General features: G+C 43.2%; 1 protein-coding gene across 1 annotated transcript in view; it reads left to right on the top strand.

Moving 5' to 3' along the window:
- The window catches only part of plxna3 (plexin A3), a 100,550-nt gene extending 100,319 nt beyond the window's left edge, over positions 1–231 (top strand). Inside the window, exon 32 of the mRNA XM_028992803.1 lies at positions 107–231. Within this exon, the coding sequence (XP_028848636.1) occupies positions 107–202 (96 nt within the window). The 3' untranslated portion in view covers positions 203–231. The remainder of the gene's footprint in view (positions 1–106) is intronic.
- Positions 232–20,262: the final 20,031 nt, after the last annotated feature.

Here is a 20,262-nt window from a genome sequence, read left to right as displayed (position 1 = left end):
GTTGGGAAGAGCTCACTTTGGATGATTGAACGAATGCCTGCCCGTGTCCGGCCATCAGCTAATGGAGTCGCTCTCCCCTTCTCCCCTTCTCCCTTCCACTGGACAGATCTTGACGGCGCTGGACAGGGATGGTTACTGCCGCAAACACAAACTGCGACAAAAACTGGAACAAGCCATTAACCTGATGTCAGGCAGCAGCTGAGAGCAGCAGATGGACTTTGCGGTCGGGCGGTAGGGGAAGGTGGGGTCCTCTGGGACGGGTGGGGTCGCCATAGATCGGGGTGGGAGGGGGTGTATTGATCATTTGACCCGTGTTGGATACGTCCACAGCTTGTGCTAACATTGAGAAGGGAGGATCGGACACTGGACAATCAACACCAAGAACCACAGCACAGCACAACGCCCTTCGTATCTGGACCTGAACCTGTGCCCACAAAACAAACTAAACAATAACAACGAAAAATCCTCGAACCATTACACCCCCGCCTGCCAGTGAGACTTTCATTCTGTCCTTCTGTCTTTCTCATTCTGTCTGTCTGTCTGTCTTTCTTTCTTTCACACTGGCCTTTTCAACGAGACTCTTTGAAGCAACTGCCTAACCTGTACGGAATTGGGACTACTGTGGATACTATGTGATACATTCCATGAAAAAGGCATATGTGACGTTGCCTTGGAAACTGTGCTGAATTGCCAAGCTAGTGCCATGGAAAAGGATGACTTTTTTTTTTTTTTTTTTTTAAGAAAGGAAATAATGGCCGCGATGACAACAGATCTTAGTAACCTAGATTGGGGAGGGGGCCGGGGCTTCTGGACCGGGGTATTTATTGATGAGGAGTAATGGCGGTCTGGGATCGGTGAACGGGGATGAAAGAGAGGCCCTCGGGACCCAGGTAGAGAGTGACGGGCGAGTGACAGAAGGTCAGATCCCGGGGTCAGCGGCGGTCTGATGGACAGCACTGCACTGAAGGGACGTCGGGTCCGGATTGGAGAGGGAACACCAGCTGGCACCTCTCTGTCTCTCAAAATGCCATAGACCTAACAAAGCGCCTTTTTCATTTTCTTTTTTTTGTTGTTCTTGAATTTTGGGGCCAAATGTAACTGGGCTTTTTCAGGGTGGAAAGGCTCAGGGTCTTTCAAAGCTTGCCTTTAAAAAAAAAAAAAAAAACAAAACTGGCTGGACATAAACCCCTGTCCTGAATTGTGGATGCTCAACACCCTCTCAAAGGACCGTTTCACCCAAGTTGCATCCAAGTCTCTGAAGTTTCTCCACTGTGCATCTGCGACGGGGCCGGACTGCCTCTACTGTTGTGGGAAAGGATGCCATGTCGTTAATGTACTAGATCCACGAAGAGCAATAAGTCACTTCTACAGCAAGCCATGAGTGAAATGTCAACGCTTGTTTCCAAAAACTGTCACCGTTTTCCCATCTGGTAACATCCTGAGTTCTACATAAGAGCTTTTTATTAGCTCTGCAGTATATATTGCATCGTTCTAAGCCATATGTATGCATTTAGCAAATTCCTTGTTAATGGGAAGATGGTGTCCCCTCTACTGATGGTGGAGAGCTTTTGACACTCTGGCTGTCTTGTGTAGACCCTTGTGAAGACGTTTCCGTTCTCTTCTTCAGGGCCCTTCGACACGTGTTGACTATCATTGGTTCTTTATCAATCATAGGTCTTATTCTTACTTTTGTGGGGGGGCAGGAATTGCCACGTCAAGCACAATTGTGGAGCACTGCTCTGCGTCGTGGTTTTAAAATTGTGTTTCGAAGGAAAGTCTGTACTGAGCCATAATCAGCATCTGCGATATTATTCTATCGTCCCTTCCCCCACAATGGTCACCTCGACCCTCATCACATTTGATAATAAAAACTGTCAATAGGCGATTTTTTTATTTTTTTTTTTTCCTTTTAATTTGTGTCCCTGTGGGTCTATGCACACTGACCCCTGGCTGTGGTGAGGGTTCACCGCTCTTCTCCACGACAGTAGCGTCCACTCAGCCGCGAGTCCGAGGCACAGAGCTTTATCTTCAGCCGCTATTCTCTATTGTTTTCGTACCTGCCGGATGTAACATTGTAATAAGTAAATGGAGATATTTTTCTTTTTTTTTTATATATTTCACCTTTCATTGCTTTGTGGTTCTGAGTTCTGCCCTTTGTTTTTCCAATGAAGTATTTATTGTGTCTAATTTATTGTGTATTTATTTTCACGAAATGAGAATGTACACGCATTCATGTACAGTGTAGGTGACTGTGCATATCCTCTTCAAACACTGTTCTCTGGTTAAAGATAATCACTCAGCTATAATAATTTTTTTTTTTTAATTTACGATATATATTCAAAAAGGTTAAACCACCAAACCCCTGAGGTGGACCAAAGCAACGGTGAAGCTCACTGAGGATGCATACAGACCAAAGAAGATATGGATGGAACGATTTATGGGGGGAGTGTTAATCGAGGGATTTAGGCCTGAGCAGGTACCGTACCCGTCACTCAGGGCCCTCACCCGATGGCCCTGAATGAAAGGCATGAGACAGGCTGATCTTTTTCCTCTGGACTCTCATTATGGCCACAACACTGGTGAATATCAAGTACTGTAGAGCAGGTCTGTGAAAATGGCCTCAACGGCAACATTCGTTCCTTGGCGTTCCAGCTAGGTAACAAGACTTAAACCATCTCCGATGGGACCGATTCACCGCATGCCTGGTAGGAGCCGGTCACTTGGCACACGGGAACGGAACATTTTTCAGTCGTTTTCTTCACGACAGCATCACAAGGAAGAGGCCTGGATCAGTTTTCTGATGGGTTCTCCAGACAGCCGCGTCTGTTGAGACGCTTGGAAGGATTTGGAGCTCATTAACATTTTAAAAAGCTGCAGGACGGTAATTGGGGAGGAGAACCCTTCTCCAGCATTCTATTTGTTCTTTTCATTTGGAGTGGTGGGCTAGAACTGGGCCAGAGGACGGGGAATCTGGGTCTTGTGCGGATCACTTTCTGCCCGGTCAGCACTGTAGGTGGCTTGCAAATGTCAGAAACACTCTCGGCAGAGGTACTCTGTGGAATTAAAAGTAATCATAAATCTAGCTAATATCTGTGGGTTTGCGCTTGACTAAGCAGTTCACCGTTCAGACTGCTTCACGTGAGGCTCGTATGGGGTCTACATGAGTGATTTATTTGGATTCAGATAATCGTCCCACTCAAGAACGTCCAGCTTCAACGATTCTGGTTATGTGTAGCAGAACTCAGAGCCACCGCAGGCGCTATGATCTGTTATTGTATTGTGGTGAACCGCATAATAATAATAATAATAATAATAATACTCATAATTTAACAAAAAAATGCACCTGCAGAGTGTGAGGAGGATTATGAGTGAGTGCAGATTTGTGGTGTTTCACAGTAGATGCCGTAGAGGATAATGTCTGTTTTTAGATCCATTACTGCATTTCAGTCAGTGTTCTTGTAAAGCATTTTGTCTCTGATCAATTCTAAATAATTTCTAATTTATTTTTTTTATTTTATTTTTTGTGTCGAATTATCCAAAATGTTTTAATCAATTTAAACGTAACAAGACTTGTTTACAGTTTCAAAGATATATGGAGTTTATTAACTTTGTGTCTGGAAAGGAAGTAGCTTTGAGACTGAATGATTGACTGGTGGTTGGGTGACTGCTCTGCCTAGTCCTTAATTCTATATAAATATATAAATATATTTTGTATAATTATTGGTTTCAAATGTTTCTTTTTAAATTATTATTATTTTTTATTTGTAAGCCTCATATGTTCACTGAGTTTGAAGGAGTTGTTGGAGTGAGCTTTGAAACGCTGGCTGTGATGAAGTGTTTTGTACATATTTGCACTTTTTTCTTTTCTTTTTCTTTAATTTTTTACTTGGTCTGAAAGGATTTTTGAGAAAGCTTGGATTCTAAATTAATGTTAAAATGACAAGCATGGTGTTTTTATTTCCATTTTGTTTTGCTAAATAAAGATATGTGGACGATGCTGTACATTCCTGATGGTTTCCTTTGTATATTATCTCTGCAAGGCTTATTTTCGCTGAGGAGCTCGATGTTCACATTCAAATAAAAGTGAGTGTTTTAGCTAAATATACAGAAATATAGTCAAGGATTGCCCTGCAATGTTCATACTTGCAATTGGTGAATTAGTAGGGCGCTACCAATGGTGCTGGTGCTGGGGCTTATTGGTGTATAATTATTTGTCAAAAATGGAATGATGATTCTAAAATAGTGTCCTATATGTTGATATTTCTGATGATACAGTTAATGCATTTACAAAGTTAGGTTAGATAAGGACCATTGGACAATCTTCTGGATTAAATTATCTCTGAAAGGTTCTTTCTTGCTCTTGAACGCCCCTGGGTTCAGCGCTGCAGTTTTTCCAGCTAATTTTCCCAAACAGCGGCGCGTTGTTATCGCTGTGGATCTTCCCACAGTCTAAATCGCAGCAATCCCTTCCACAACAGCCTGGAGCAATTCATCCCACATCTGAGGATTGGATGGAGGACAGGCATTTGTTCTCCAAGAGCATTTAAGACCGATTCCTCGCAGCCTTGGTCAGGGCTGAGCACCCTGGGACTGAGACACTCGCTGTTTAAAATATGTTCATTTCTTTTGTCTTTGTTCCACATTCTGGTTTAGAAGGAAGATGGAAGGTGTTTGGGAGTTGGGACTGATGGTATATTTTTAGTCCATTAATTAGGACAGCTAGATCAAAGATGAGAAACCATCGGGGGGAACGAGTCAGGAGGACTAGACCTGAGAAAGCATCATTACAAAGGTGCAGGGAAATGTTCAGGAAAACACCAAACAGAATGAATGAATATGAATGTCAGGCCGCTGCTGCAGGTTTGAACAACTTTAATTTAAGACCATTATGAATGAAAAGTAAGACCAGTACCTCCACACTGGCAGAGTGGGAAGTGTTTAGCAATTCATTCCCAGCACTTCTACTTTGGTGTCGTTTTATTACATTTACATTTACAGCATTAATCAGACGCTCTTATCCAGAGCGACTTACAATCAGTAGTTACAGGAACAGTCCCCCCCTGGAGACACTTAGAGTTAAGTGGCTTGCTCAGGGACACAATGGTAGTAAGTGGGATTTAAACCTGGATCTTATGGTTCATAGGCCACCCTATTGAAGTTCCATTTATTACCACGTAAAAAAATAACTATAACACAGATAATATGTTGTCATGAGAACATTTTGTGCTGCCAAAACATCCCAAAAAAAGAAAAAAGAAGTGCAATTGAATAGTTTGAAACACACACTCTCTTTCAAATGTTTAGGGTCATTTAGACATTTGACGAAAAACAAGTAAAATCTAACTGATCAAAAATCCTGTCCATACAATGTTGTAATGACTCTGGCAGCTGGAAATGGCTGTCAATGAACAGGAATATCGGAATAAACGTAGAGACCCATTTTCAGCAACAATTAGCTTTTCACTCCAATGGAATGCAGTGTTCTCTAATACACGCCTGTCACTTTAAAAGCTTTATTGATTATTAGAGTCCTCAGGTGTGTAATGTTGGTGTGTAAATATTAATGTCACCCAGAACACAATCTGGCAACAAAAAAAAGGTTTTGAAGGTTGACAGCTCTCATGCAAAATACTTCCTCTTTCTGGTTGATGTGCAAACATTATTAAAGATCATGTTTCTTTCAGATTATCCTGAAGATGCCTTTGACCTGACATTAGCAAACAAGCTCCCCAAATGAAGCGCATAGCCAGTTTTGAGCATCAACCCAAAGCTCTCAACCCACTAGCACCTTTAAAGGCCTTTATTGGTGCACTTTTAAAAGTTGTGATTTTTAGATACTGAGTGTAACACAGAAAGTCAACTGGAATTCGGTTGGTTTGAAGCTTTCATCCTACTCACATCCCTTTGAGTCGCTTCCAATTCCTTCAGTAAGAAAATATCAAAGCATTGTTTTTCCCTTTCTCACAGGCCTGTGTGTGTGTGTGTGTGTGTGTGTGTGTGTGTGTGTGAGTAGGCTTTGAATCTTCATCTCTCGGGCCAAATTGGCACCCCGTTCTAAAGCAGAAGTCCTTCTTTATTTGTAGAGCCACTTCCGGCCATACTTCAAGACCGACTATCTGACCCCCTTCCTCAGTCCCGACTCTTCCCGCTCTTTTCTCACTTTACTTGCCATTCTGTTTTCCCTGAGCCGCCATAAATATTGATGCACGTAAGGTGGATAAACAGAGGGAGCGGAAGAGCTTCTCCCCCAGACAAAAGGAGCGGATTACAGAGGGGAAAAAGGAGGGAAACGGGCGGCAAAAGGCAGGCGGCCTCTGGGGGCGTGGTGTGCGCGAGCCTATAAATAAGTAATGCATGCTGGGGGGGGGGCTCATTAGCTGAGCACTCTCAATCCAGCGGGGAGCAGCGAGCGTGTGGCAGCGAAGTGTAAAATAACTGCACGCAAACACACACACTGGCGCTGACGGTACGAAGCCTTTTCACCTGAAGTGCACAGACAGACTTGGCATTGAAGTAAAGACAGATCTGGGCTTGGAGGAGAGAACCGGTGGGGGGAAAATGATGCTCTGAGCCACTCCATGTACCACGTGTTCGATTCGGCTGTCTGTTTGCAATCTGGCACGCAATTCTTCGGTTTATTATTACCACCGTTCACCTTTTCACCTTCGCGTCACAGTATCAGTGTCATATCAGCGTTGCACTGCACCAATATTGACTCAGACAATACAAATAACCAATATTTAGTATTAGGTTTTGGATCGTGGATGAGGCATTTCTGTACTGGGAATTTTGACACAATACGACATTATGCATGTCTACATCAAAAAGAGATAAGAGGCATTCCCCTTGGACAGTCCAATGTTCTGGATTAAATTATCTTGCTAACGGCCTGTTCCGGTCTGGCCCACTGCAAGTCGCAGCCACAATTTTAGTCACAATTTCGGCTAGTTTACATGCTTTTGGTGGGAGGAAACCAGAGAACACTGTGGAAACCCATACGGTCATGGGGAGAGTATACAAAGTCCATACACACACAGACTTGAACCACCCACCACGGAGGTCTGGTTTTATTCCTTCCAGGCTTTCGAAGGGTAAGTTGCTCCACTATTCACTACTGGTGCTGGATTTTGTGTTGTGATATCTGATGTCTGATGGACCAATGGCCACACTTCTTACTGATGTTCTCTAGAAATTTATTTCTTCACTTTTACAAACACTGTGAAAACTAAAATACAAAAACGATTTATAGTCCATTTCTCTTTTTCAAAGTGTCCAAATGTAGGCTGTTAACATTTTGTGCACCGATTGTGCAGCGATTATGCAAAGTCTCTAATTAACACTTCATTCATGTAAAGGACAACTTCAAGCTAGTAGCATTACATCTGACGAAATAAACATTATTACCATGTGCACCTTTGGACCACATGCAAAAAGATGCTTAATCGTCAACCAAACACTGAGCATGTGACCATTACACAGCATGCATCACAGTTCAATCGCTGTTCACACGTGTACTTTACAGCCTTATCAGTGTTCTCATCATGAAACTCTTTTAAAGTTCTCACATTTTTATTATTGAGCTCATTGAGCTGAAAATACACAAAGAAGAGTTACTGTCCCAAAAACAATTTTATTTCAAATTCAGCCATTGAAGTCTGGAAATACGCCCTTTTTTCAGAGTGCCTTACAACCAGTAGTTACAGGGACAGTCCCCCCCTGGAGCAACTTAAGGTTAAGTGTCTTGCTCAGGGACACAATGGTAGTAAGTGGGATTTTTTTAAATAAATACTAAAGAGAGTGTGGTCTTAAGTGGTCTTTCACTCCAAATATTGTCTAGGTGAATGCTTTCCTAGTACCTTGAGGGATGGTGGTACAAGTGGAGCGAGGTTCAGAGCGAGACGTGATGAGAGATCAGAGGTCGGAGGGTGCTGACCCTTCCTTGCCTTTGTAGGCTGGCATCAAGGTTTTGAATCTGACGCGGGCAGCTACAGGAAGCCAGTGTTCCGCAGGCCTGGACTGGTGTGAGAGAATTTGGAAATGTTGAAAACCAGTCATGCTGCGGCGTTCTGGATCAACTGCCGAGACTGAGTAGAGCTAAGAGGCAGACCAGCCAAGAGGGAGTTACGGTAGTCCAGAACGGTTGTAAGAACGGTTACAGCAAAAGTTAACCTGTCCCATAGTGCTAATCTGTCATTTACAGCACCAATCTTCTTACCCGCAAACCATATATACAACAGTCAAGCTTTTATTTTATAAAATGTTTCTATCAAATCGATTACAACTACTGTGTCAGGATTGCCTGCAGCTGGCCTCCACACCTGACTTTAATCCTGACGCCCCATAAATGCCGGAAGTTTCCGCCCGTTCGGGGTCGCTGGCATTTTCGTGAACTCTATGCACGAACTTGACCTTGTTTAGTGTTATGTGTTTTGAGTTCTGGCAATCGCCACACGCCTACGGGTTTGTTTATGTTCTTTATTTAAGTTTAAATCGTTTTCGGCCACCGCGCCAGTCTTTATTTGTATTTCTTTGTTTGTTAATAAAAACCCCTTCCCAGTATGTCAGACCTCTGCGCTTCCTTCCCCCGTAAGTCCGTAGTCGTGACATACTGACTGAGATGTGCAGCATCCAGATAAGTCATTGGGTTCCTTTTTTTTTTTTTTTTTTTTTTTTTTTTTTTTTTTATTAAATATGTTTATTAAATGAGCTAGTGGTTTGACTGAATTTAAACCACAGACAAACAATATAATGAACAGATGCAGCCATTAATTAACACTGCAAAATAATTAAAGTAACTGAGGCGACCTAAAAACAATCATAATTTGTCTTTTTTTTTTTTTTTTTCTTGAGCTGGAACCAGTCTCTTACTATAATAACCTTTTATGTTCCGTCATTTTTCAAGGGCGTGTTTGAAAAATGCCCTGTGTAGGTTCCGTCTGCTCCACTTAACCAGGGCCTGGGTCTCAGGCCATTCATGGCTGTCAGGATAAATGGCGTCCGGGCCTCTTCATGCATCTTCCTGTCGCTGCAGGTCTAATTTAATCCCAATCCGCAGGTGTCCGACGCCGCTTTGTAACCACTCTGGGAAATGAAACGTTCCCGTCGTATTGTTACCCACCCGCGTCCAGCAGCCCCCGGGTCACTGTCTGAATCAGCCATTTAAAATATTTTGCATTTCATTGATCTTGCAGCGTTTCACTTTCCCGCCCGCGCCGCCTGTATTCCTGCTCCATTGATTTTTTTTTTTTTGATTAATGAGGGGACTGGACCTTACCCACGGCATACTAAAGCCCAGAGAGGAGCCGCGTTCAATCGAAGTGGGGAAAAGACACGTTAACAGCTTTCCATGCTCATATTACAATTAGAGAAGAGGCTGCATCCAATTAGTTAATTACATTTTTTAAGGACAAATGTAATAGGGGCGAGATGAGAGAGGAAAATTCAATAGTGCATTTAAACCAGCCCCAAGGATGCTGTTGAAGTGGGCTCGCAGAATCTGGCCCATTGAAAACCGAAGACGACGGAATTAAACCTTAATGCGAGCTGCTCCGTCTCAGCTTTTCAACCGTCTTTTTTTTAACGGCGTCCTTCAAAATCAACAGAGCTTCATTACAGGAGGAACTGAATGGAGGCTGTTTGTGGGTTGTGGGGTTTTTTTTTTTTATTGTTGCTGGGCAGGGTTTTGGCAAAACCGCTCAAAAATATATTTCTAAAAGCGTTAAAAAAAACACACAGTTAATCAAAATACACAGCAATGCAAGTACAGTATTATTCTATGCTAAATGCTACATTTTCAAATTCATTTAGGCTCATTTATGATATTTATGATAAGTAACAAGTATTCACCTGTTTGAAATCTTAAACTGTTGGAATTTTGAATGGGGATTTAATATGTTTAGTATAAAAATACTGCAATTTTAAAAGTCAGTGGGTGATAAAATTTAGCGCTGAAATTAGTAGTATTATATGTCGCTCTGCAGTATGATGGTTTTCTTGAATTGGCACTACTCTATTTTGTGAGACTCTCACATAATGCTTAATCACTTTTTTCCAAATTAGCACAATTCTTTATCGGCATATGTGAATTAGTGAAAATCATCAGTAATTGGTGAAATCAGTTGGCTTTGTGCAACAGAATCTGGCTGTTGCGTTCCCTCTTTGGAACTTTCCACCTCGGGATGACGGCAATCGGCGTTAACAGATTACAGCCGAAAAGCCTGGTTCTGCGATGCAACCACATATTTCCAAAAAGAGTTCCACTTCCAAACTGCCTCGACCTCCAAATATTGGCAGGCAGGAGCATCTTTGGGGTGTGCTCTTTAATGCTGGATGAGGTTGAGAGAGCAGGCATTGTGCTCAGGGAGCTTTCGGGCCTCTTATCGGCCTGAAAGTTCTGCCGCGCTCCAGCCAGCCAAGCCTATCTGCAAAAGAATGGCATGAAAAATCTTTCCCCTCCCTTGGCTCAAGCCAAGTATCAATGGAAATACAGGTGTTGCTCAAGGTCTAAGACTTCCCGTGAAGATCAACTGGGCTTTAGAAGAGAGGAAATCACGTTCTCAGCAGCGGCACACAAACGTTTACGAGTGGGCCAGGTTATATGAAGCTAAATATAATATAATTTTACCTCCGGCAGAAACTTTAGAAGGCAGACGGAGAGGGGCGGAATGATATGACTGAACTGTTCTACAAGGCTGCATATAAAGGATGGGCTAGAGTTCTGCACAATGCTGTAAGGACACTCTTGCAATTATAATTCTAACTCTTCATTTCACTTCTTGTTGTCACATACACACTGGGCCCTATTTTCAGACTGCCGCTAAGTGCAGTGATTTCCGCTGATCATGCGGATTGTTTGCTATAGTTAAGCCAAAGACGTCTTCAGGATTAAAATGAATAAACAGATGAAACAAGAAAGAAACACAATCTTGAAAGATGTTTGTGCATGTGATGTTTTAATCAGTCGGAATGAGGAAGTAGCATGTGTTCATCGTTGGCCTAGTCCCATTTTAAACATTAGTGTTGGGTGACATAAATAATTACACACTGACAAAAAAAAAAGTAGTTCGTTTCTCTTCTTCAAGACACAAGATCCTATTTAGTTACATAAATCCTGAAAGCAACTAGCAAACAAGCCCCATGCTCAGCGCGTAGCACTGTGCCAGTTTGAGAGTAGTGGCCAATGTGTAAAATGATCGCTGAGCCACTCTCATTTCACGCATAGAGGATCAGGAGATCCTTGCAGGATTTCCTTCTCCTTTGTACAGAACGTTCAGCATGATAAACTGCATCAAAAACTGCCGGTTTCTCGGTGCACATTTATTTACACCATCTCCCCTCTCTTATTGACAGCGCTCACCAGTGCCGTGCAGAAGGGAATTCTGAGACGTGACAGACGGAAAAATATTCCGACCTGCAGCCCTTTTGTTACTGACAGATGACGTTCGCATGGGGCTTCTCTTATGTCATGCACTGTAAAAACGTCTGATTCATGTTTCATATATTACAGTTGTTTGAAACAATTGCACGCAACCACAAAATAATTATTTTTTCTGCCTAAACAGGCCCGCTTGCATGATCTTTGACCGTCTTTGTGTTGCGCAGACATTATTTTGTACAATTGGGTCTCAGTTATGAATTATTTTGTCATTTCGATATTTGAATGCTCTAATAAACTCAGCAGCAAAAAACATTCATTTGCTAAAGAGATTGTTGTCATTTATCAATGAATGTGTTTTTTGTGTGGCACAGAGAAAAAAATCATGAACTCATCACACCTGTTTAACGTCCCCTGCAGTAAATGTCCTTTCAGTCAAGTTAAGTTGTGAGCCTGTGAGTCCAAATACAAGAGACAGTGTTTTTCCCGTTTTTCTGAGATATTATCAAGCAACCCTATTTATTCAGTCTTATTTGGATATGATGTCTGTTGGATGCACACATTGTTGTTTTTTTGTGTAAATAGGTTGTTTAGACACAATTTCACCCACTCATTCACTCTCCAAAACCACTTAATACATATCAAGTTGGCGGTGCTGGATCCCCTCCCGGCCGGGTAACTGGGACCACCACACACCATTCACTCACAGGCAATTTAGTCAACAATCCACCTAGTGCACATGCATTTTGGTGGCAGGAGGAAAGTGGAGAACTTGGAGGAAACCCGGCAGGGGGAGAACATTTTAAACACCACACACACAAGGTCGGAGCCTGTATTCGAACCCGTGACCTCGGAGGTGTGAGGCAGCTAGCGTGTCTACATTATTTCTCATTATTTCACCGTGTACATAATGCCCTGGACTGATGCGCTGCATGAGACAGACGTCCTGGAACAAGCGTCGCCGCGGTGAAATGAAGGATGAGTTAATCTGCCACGGTGGATGTAACCGCCATCCCCGAAAACAGCCCTGCTGGACCCAGAGGCGAAGGTGCGTCAGTGGAGCTTCATTACCGACTCCTCCGGCAGCCAGAGTTGAAGGTAACTCTGTTAATTAACCCAGCAGGTTCAACCTCGGCAAGGCCAGGACCTGGATTTGAGTGCCAACAAGATGTTTGGAGTCACCTTTAAGATTAGCCCACGCCCGCCTCGGAGTCAGGAGTGAGTTAATCGGCCGCTCCCTTTGATGTCCCCTCCTTTTCGTTTGCAAACTCTTGGTAATAATTGAAACCATCAAAGGCTTCCCCCTCGTCTAATCCCTGGCTATGGCAAATCCCCTGTTCCTCCCTCTCCCTCGCTCGCTCTCTCTTATGAAACCTCCCAGAAAATAAATAAAAAAAAGTCAGAATTAGGGGTCTTAAATTAATGTGCTTAGCGTTTCCATCAAGACATGACAGATCTTTGCAAATTATCCCTTTGAATAGGTCACGGTTTCACAGTTCTTCCCAGCTGCAGCTCTTCCCTTGCTTATTTCTTCCCCCTTTTCACATGTGCTGGCTTTTCATTTGTCACTCGCACACTGATTTGGGCGCACAATTCTTTTTTTTTTTACCCTGCTCTCTCTCTCTCTGAAAGCATTAACACTCTCTCCATTTGTCTGAGTAAAGAGGTTTCAGAAACTCCTTTATTACCCTTCCCATTTTTGTATGATTTGTGCCGGATTGAAATGTGAAAGGGAAATATGAAAATGCCATCTCGGCTTTTCTCTTTACGGCGCAGGAACTCGCATCAAAGCGCCTTCACACTGGGAAAGAGCCTCGGCAATCACCCCAACCTGCTGGAGACTGCTCCCAAGCCTGATTATTATTATTATTAGTCCAATGACTATTGCTTGAAATGATTTCCGAGATCTGCTCGTCTGAAATGTGAGCAATTTAGATTAAGAGAATTTTCATTTTTCTGTTCTTTGCACACATGATACACAACGACACGTTTACTGAAGTCATTTCATGCAGTTATTGCAATATCATATACTATATTTATGTTTTTCTTCATTACATCAATTGCCATGGCTGCTTAGACCACTGAAAAATAAATGCAGCCAAAGTACAGCCTACACGCAGCCATTCAGTGATCCAAGAACTGCATACCTTAGCTATAAACCGCTTATATTAATTATGTAAATTATGTGGAATAAGAACTGATGTAATGTGTAGATTCTTTTTAGTACCCATCAGCAAGCACACTGCAAGCCATAATAATAGTGATTGTGATAGAGCAAGAGCGTTTCAGTAAAGGCAAGATGTAATAAAAGCATGTATGGCATTGGGAAAAAGTCTTAGATGATAAAAACATGACTTGACCACAGAGATAAATTGCTTTTCCATTTTAAAATCACCATCCATGATTACATCCAGCTTTGGTACCAAGGTCTTAATGTAGGATTCTAACGAATCAAGGTCCAATTTAGGGCAATTAGTAGTTTCATTAAACTTAATTAAAACCTTTGTTTTGCTTTTGTTGAAATGTAAAAAAGTTCAAAGTCGTTCAAATAATGGTTTTAAAAAGCTGGTGTGTGTTCATTTTAGAGGCAAGTGGATTTGTGTATCAACAGCACAAAAATTTAATGAAATGTAACATTTTCTTTAAATTGTTCCCAGTGGAAGGGTGTATAAAGAAAATGGCAAAGGGCCAAGTACAGCGCCCTGGGGGACCTCATAACAAACAGGTGCCCAGGAGGATGTACAGTCACCACTTCTGTCAGATAGGTAGGAATTAAACCACTCTAGCGCAGTGCCTATAATACGCACACAGTGCTTCAGTCGGGAAAATAAATATATTACTCTCAACTGTATCAAATACTGCTCTAAAATAATGAACTGAGCCCAAACCAGCCAGCCAAAACCACATTCAAAACCACCCAATCTGGGAACCCTGCTAAATGACAATATTTCACACAGGCAAGAATAGAGATAAGCTGTCACCACCCAAAAATTAGCCAAATATTTACCTCAGTGCATAATATGAGCCATGACACATATTACCATGCTGCTATGATATTATCCGCCTCCTTTTTCCCATCTTTTAGCAAAATATGCAGGTTCATTGCTGTAAATTGTTGTTAGTGGAGTCAGTGACACTCTGATATAATTCAAACAGACTGCTAGAAAATGAGCCTTTGCCGAAATGAAAAGGATATGTGAGCCTCTGGTTTAATGGCTCTCTGATTATTTTCCTTCCCACCCCCCTGATGTCATCGCGGCCCCCCCAACATCTATCTCCTCCCTGCAGACCTGAGTTGTGCTCAGGCACACACTCTCTGCGCTCTATGAAATTGCATTTTCTAATCCGTCATTCTGAAACCATTCCTACAAACCGCTACCAATTAGGATCAAATCTGAGGAATTTATCATCATTCCCAGCTTGAATGTTCGCGCCACTGAGTGACGATGCGCATTATTCATGAGCTGTAATCCCGTCCCTCAGTCAGAATGCATTTTATCACTGGTATCTATCTCAGACAGGGTGACGGTGCCACTGCGTAACCAGAGGTGTCATTACCAGTCTCGAAACACCTAGACTCACCAGGCGTTTTATTAAAAACACCTTCCCCCATAACAATAGCATGCTGACTTTTTATTAGGTACATTAACCTCATAACTATTCTTTTAAACGTGTGCAATTATAGACTGTAACTCATTTGCCGAGGAACAGTTATGTGTACCCAATTTTGTGGGGAAGCATGTAATATTCTCAACACAGTAGGGGCCCTAAAGTGGTTCCAGGACGTTAGCACTGTGCCTGTCACCTGTAATTCTTACTAATTTTAATATTTGTACTCTCCTTGTGTTTGAAGGACAACGAAATGTGTCCTCTGCATTTAACCCATCAGAACCCAGAGGAACCTTGCACCGACACAGGGGGAGAGCAGGCAAACAAGGTCAAACAAGGTCAGAGACGGGATTGAAACTCACAACCTTGGAGGTGTCAGGCCACATCACTAACCGCCGTGCTGGAGTCTGTCATGTGAGCACCGTGGAAACCAGGCAACGCGACTCCCATGAATTGGCAAGATGGCCACTGCTCAGTCATTGATTGCCCTGAACAGCAAACCGACCTTCATCACCCAACCATTGTCTACGATCAAAGTTAGACTGATCTGCATTTCAATCCAATCCTTCTCCCTCATCTCGTCCTGTCCCGCTTTCGATCCAGCCCTAAATGCGAACGTCAGCGTCCATGGGGTGCTGCAGCTAAAGCCGGCTCTCGTTCATATAATAAACCGGTGGAAACTTGCCTGCCTTCTTGCGTTCAGCCGCATCACATCTGATTAATTTGTTCTACGTTTTTGATAGGTTTTTGGCCCTACTTTTTTGTTCATGTGAAAGGGTCACCATCCGTGTCCTGATGCTTCACTTACTAGACATGATTCTTAAATGGGTGGGAGCACCTGGCAAAACCTCCTGCCAGACGTTACCCCCAATTGCAGTGGGCAGTGGTGGTCTAGCGGTTAAGGAAGCGGCCCCGTAATCAGAAGGTTGCCGGTTCGAATCCCGATCCGCCAAGGTGCCACTGAGGTGCCACTGAGCAAAGCACCGTCCCCACACACTGCTCCCCGGGCGCCTGTCATGGCTGCCCACTGCTCACTCAGGGTGATGGGTTAAATGCAGAGGACAAATTTCACTGTGTGCACCGTGTGCTGTGCTGCTGTGTATCACATGTGACAATCACTTCACATATATAATTGCTGTTCCCTCCACAAAAACACTGTAGACTGTCCACACAACAGAGACTCAGAAACTAATCATCACCGGAGAACAAGCGCGCCTCGACAACACAATACCCCCCCCCCCCACACCACCCCCATCCCCAATTCTCCATCTTCTGACTCAATGTCAACCCTCCACCCAAGTCCCAAAAAAACGATTTTTACACCACCCTAGGATTTCCATAATCGCTTTATCCTCGCGATGTGATCTGCCGCACACACAAAGAGGAAGACATTACCCCCAATTTGAACCTCCACAGATTTGCCAAACACAGGGGGCTGTGTGGCGCTGATAAGAACGGGGAGGTTTGGCAGAGCTGAAACTGTGGGGTACAGAGGAGCAACAAAATGGCAGGCGGAGCTACCCGGCTACCGATTAGCCTGCAGGTTTGTGAGAATCTACTGGATCAGGACAAAGGAAAGGGCAAAGTATCAATCATTTCCTTTGTGAGAGGGAGTGTGTGTCACTCACAGGCACATATTTTCATATTTGTATTATAGCAGGGCTCCTGCTAAAGCCTAACATCTACATTGTCCTTCTCAATGCACATGCAAAAATATGATAAAAAGCATGTCAGGACTACACAAAATAAATAATAATTATTGATATACTAAAGAATTGTGACTATGGAGGGGGGTGGTAGTAGCCTAGTGGGTAACACACTCGCCTATGAACCAAACCACAGAGTCCCAGGTTCAAAACCCACTTACTACCATTGTGTCCCTGAGCAAGACCCTTAACCCTGAGTGTCTCCAGGGGGGGACCATCCCTGCAACCACTGACTGTACATCGCTCTGGATACGGCCGTATGATAAATTCACTAATGTAAATTATATTACCCTCATGATTGTATCGAATGCTGTGGTTCGTTTTAGCAGTTTGGTTTAGCCGGTGCATGACACACATGCATAAGCAGGATTTCTGAGTGATTTTAGGGGTTTACGTTAACAAAGTTGTCAGTTCCGCTGTGCAAGGACCATTCTGCATTTTATTTTATTATAGATGATTCACTGTTTGTGTTTTTTTTGTAATATCTCAATCCACTGTACCTCAATTTTCCTCTGGTTTTATGGTTTGGTCAAAACCTAATGATGCATGATAATTACTTCTGAAACCAGGCCAAATGAGTACTTCAATAATTAAGGAATTTGAAAGGCAAATAAGGATACTTTTTCGTGAATATGGTGCTAATATATTATCCTGTATCATTACAGTGCTGGTAAACATGGGGATGGGATGGGGTCTGCCGGGGTGCACGCAGGGACGGACGGGGATGGTGCTTCTCTCTAATTGGTGATGAAAACAAGTGCACAAGACAAAGTTAGTCTGCTAATTAGCCCTTGCTGCAAGGATGGGGGGGTAACTACCCACTCAGCTCTTTCTTGTTCATTTGTGCTTATTAACAACAACGCCGAAGACACAGAGTGTGTGTTTGATGTGACATTCGCAAATGTGCCCCCCATCACGCTTTTTTTTTTTATCGCAAAACCTCCCACCCACTGTTAAATAAGGGCACTGCGTTCTTTGAAGGATGCTGCGTTAGATGGGTGCCATTAAAATGGGATTAGCGCGAGGAGCGTTCTCCAGAGCGGAAGAGGCGAACATGTCATCATTCAGCCTCGGCAACTGTTATTTGACGGCCCAAATCCATCTGTCGGATCAGATTGCAGGGTCATTATGATTTCCGCTCAAGAGATATTGGAACACTGTCTTCTAGCTTAAATCTGATTTTTCAATTTAAATCGAAGGTCACTTTCCGATGTGGAAAAGGCCCCATTCTCACATAATTTTACACAGACGAACCTCTGGCAGATTTAACAATTAATTGCGATTAATCATGAATGATCACGATTGATTCATTTGGTGCAAAATGTGCGATTAGTTGTCATTAGTTGCATCGATTGACAGGCCAAGTAAGAAAACACGGGAAGCTTGGGCTCTCTCCGAAATGGAGGGCGGATGGTATAATACATGCTCTGTGAACATGACCGGGTCGTGACCTGGTGTGTGGTGTGACGTCTACACGTCTCCTTGCTCTCTCACATGACTCGCCATAATGGTCCATTTAGTCAAAAGTCAGATCTGATCCTTCAGCTGAGTGAAGAAAGGGGCGCTCTCCACGTTCAGGGGGCAACCCCCCTCTCCCCTTTGATGAATAGCTGAGCAAGATCTCAAGATCCTCTGACGTGCCAGCAGGCGCATTCCGGGCTTCGTCTGCAAGACAACTCCAGGCAGACGGCAGGGTGAGCTTCCCCGCCGTTCCTGGCCTTTAATGGATTTCTCTCCGCTCCCGTTCTGTCATGTCCTGAACATCTGGCCGTGTTGGTGGTGGGCAGTGGAGCGATGGAGGTGCTCTCGCCCGCTGGAGGGCGGCGTGCCGTCTATTTTTTTTATATATCTTTTAAGGTATATAGAAGTTGCATCTTAATTAAAATGAGTTGCAGCAGATGGGAAGCAGATTGCGTGGTGGAAATGGGCCAGGTTTGCTGTAAACACAGCTCTGTTCGGGATGGATCGAGCGCTAACTGCCGTTCAGTCACGTGCCGCAGCCCATGCCAACACTTCGTTTTACAGGTTTTGCAGACTCCTCATTCTTGGTCAGGCTGTAGGAGCCTGTGGTCTTGTGTCTGGCAAGCCGCTTATTGCCAGTTTTTTTTTCCCCAAAAACAGTAGGAGGAACCGACAGTTCTTCTGGTCTGCCACCCATCTTTGCAGACAACTGGAAAAAAGCAGAGTGCAGACGTTTTAAAAATAGTCCTGCTTTCATGTGCAAGCAGCACTGATTTGGGTTTTGGTTGCAGCCCAGTTCCATCATGCGCCGTGATATTTTCTGCAGAATGCGGTTCCTCAGCTCAGAAGTGTATCTGTGTTTCATCCACGTCTACATCAGATTAAATGTGCTTTAAAAAAAGTGCTTCGAAAACACAAAAGCTACCCAAAAGTTTTATTAGTTGATGCAGTGGAACAGCACCTATGCTGGTCTGACGGGGGGTTGGCGGTAAATCCCAGTAAAATGTCACCCGGCCAGCATCTTGAATGCGACACCCAAAATGTAATTCGTGCAGATCAGGTCATACATCATTTTATCTGAGACCTGTCAGGCCACGTTTCCATCGTTCCCATGTCACACATAAAAAAAAAACTCACCATGAGAAATGGTGTCTCACATATGGAGACCCCTTTTTATTGGGCTGCTGAACAAGGGCTCAACCAATCAAGCGTTTGACTTACAAAGCTCTGCCGTGGAGGGTACCAACAACACGGTTAAGTGCCCTTTGCGTGACTTCTGAAATATTTTAATGTATAATTGCTTTAGGTGTTTCACCAAATTGCTTCTGCATGAATGCTTGACACTGAAGATTTCTGGTGGGGGATTCAGGAGCTCCTTCACCAGTGATTTCCATGACTGAGAAATTTAATTTTCCCTGAAAAAGATCACTGAGTTTAAAGAATCGTAATAGTTTTTTTTTGTAATATTGTATGTATTTTACTGTATTCTTTTTATGTTTATCTGTGTGTCCTTTTATACCTGTACAGCACTTTGGTGCAGTGGTACTGCTGGAAGTGCTCGAGAAATAAAGTTGACTTGATTTGACTATATGCTCAGCATGCAAATAATTCATTTTAAGGACATTGGTATAATATGCTGAGTTGAGTCCATAGTGAACACTGAAAGCAAATGAATGATTGGGTTATTGGAAAACAGTAGGGCATGGATAAAAGACAATTTTGAGATAATGGCTGTACCCCACAGCATGGCTAAGTCCAATTTGGAGGGGAAAAACGAGAATATTTGACACTTCTATTAATCTGCCCAGAAGGGATTGTCCTGCAATTGTCAGGAAAGTCACAAAGAGGCCTGTGGCAACTGGAGAGGAGTTACAGTCATCCATGTCTGAAATGCGTTAAGTCATAAATTTGGGATTTATAATACAGTCACAGGCTGTAGAAAACCTCTCAAGTGGAGGGGTAAAAAAAGAACAGAAAAAAGCTCTAGGCTAGAGAGGCGAGATCAGAGGTAGCAATCTCAGCCATAAAAGGCCAGTCTCTGAGTTATTTTTTTAAGGATGTCTGCTAATTAAAGCATTTAGACCTAAGTAACTGAACTGTATAATGTCTTCT

This window comes from Denticeps clupeoides, chromosome 10, assembly GCF_900700375.1.
Source record: "Denticeps clupeoides chromosome 10, fDenClu1.1, whole genome shotgun sequence".
NCBI lineage: Eukaryota > Metazoa > Chordata > Actinopteri > Clupeiformes > Denticipitidae > Denticeps > Denticeps clupeoides.
This window is presented reverse-complemented; position numbering and strand designations above follow the sequence as displayed.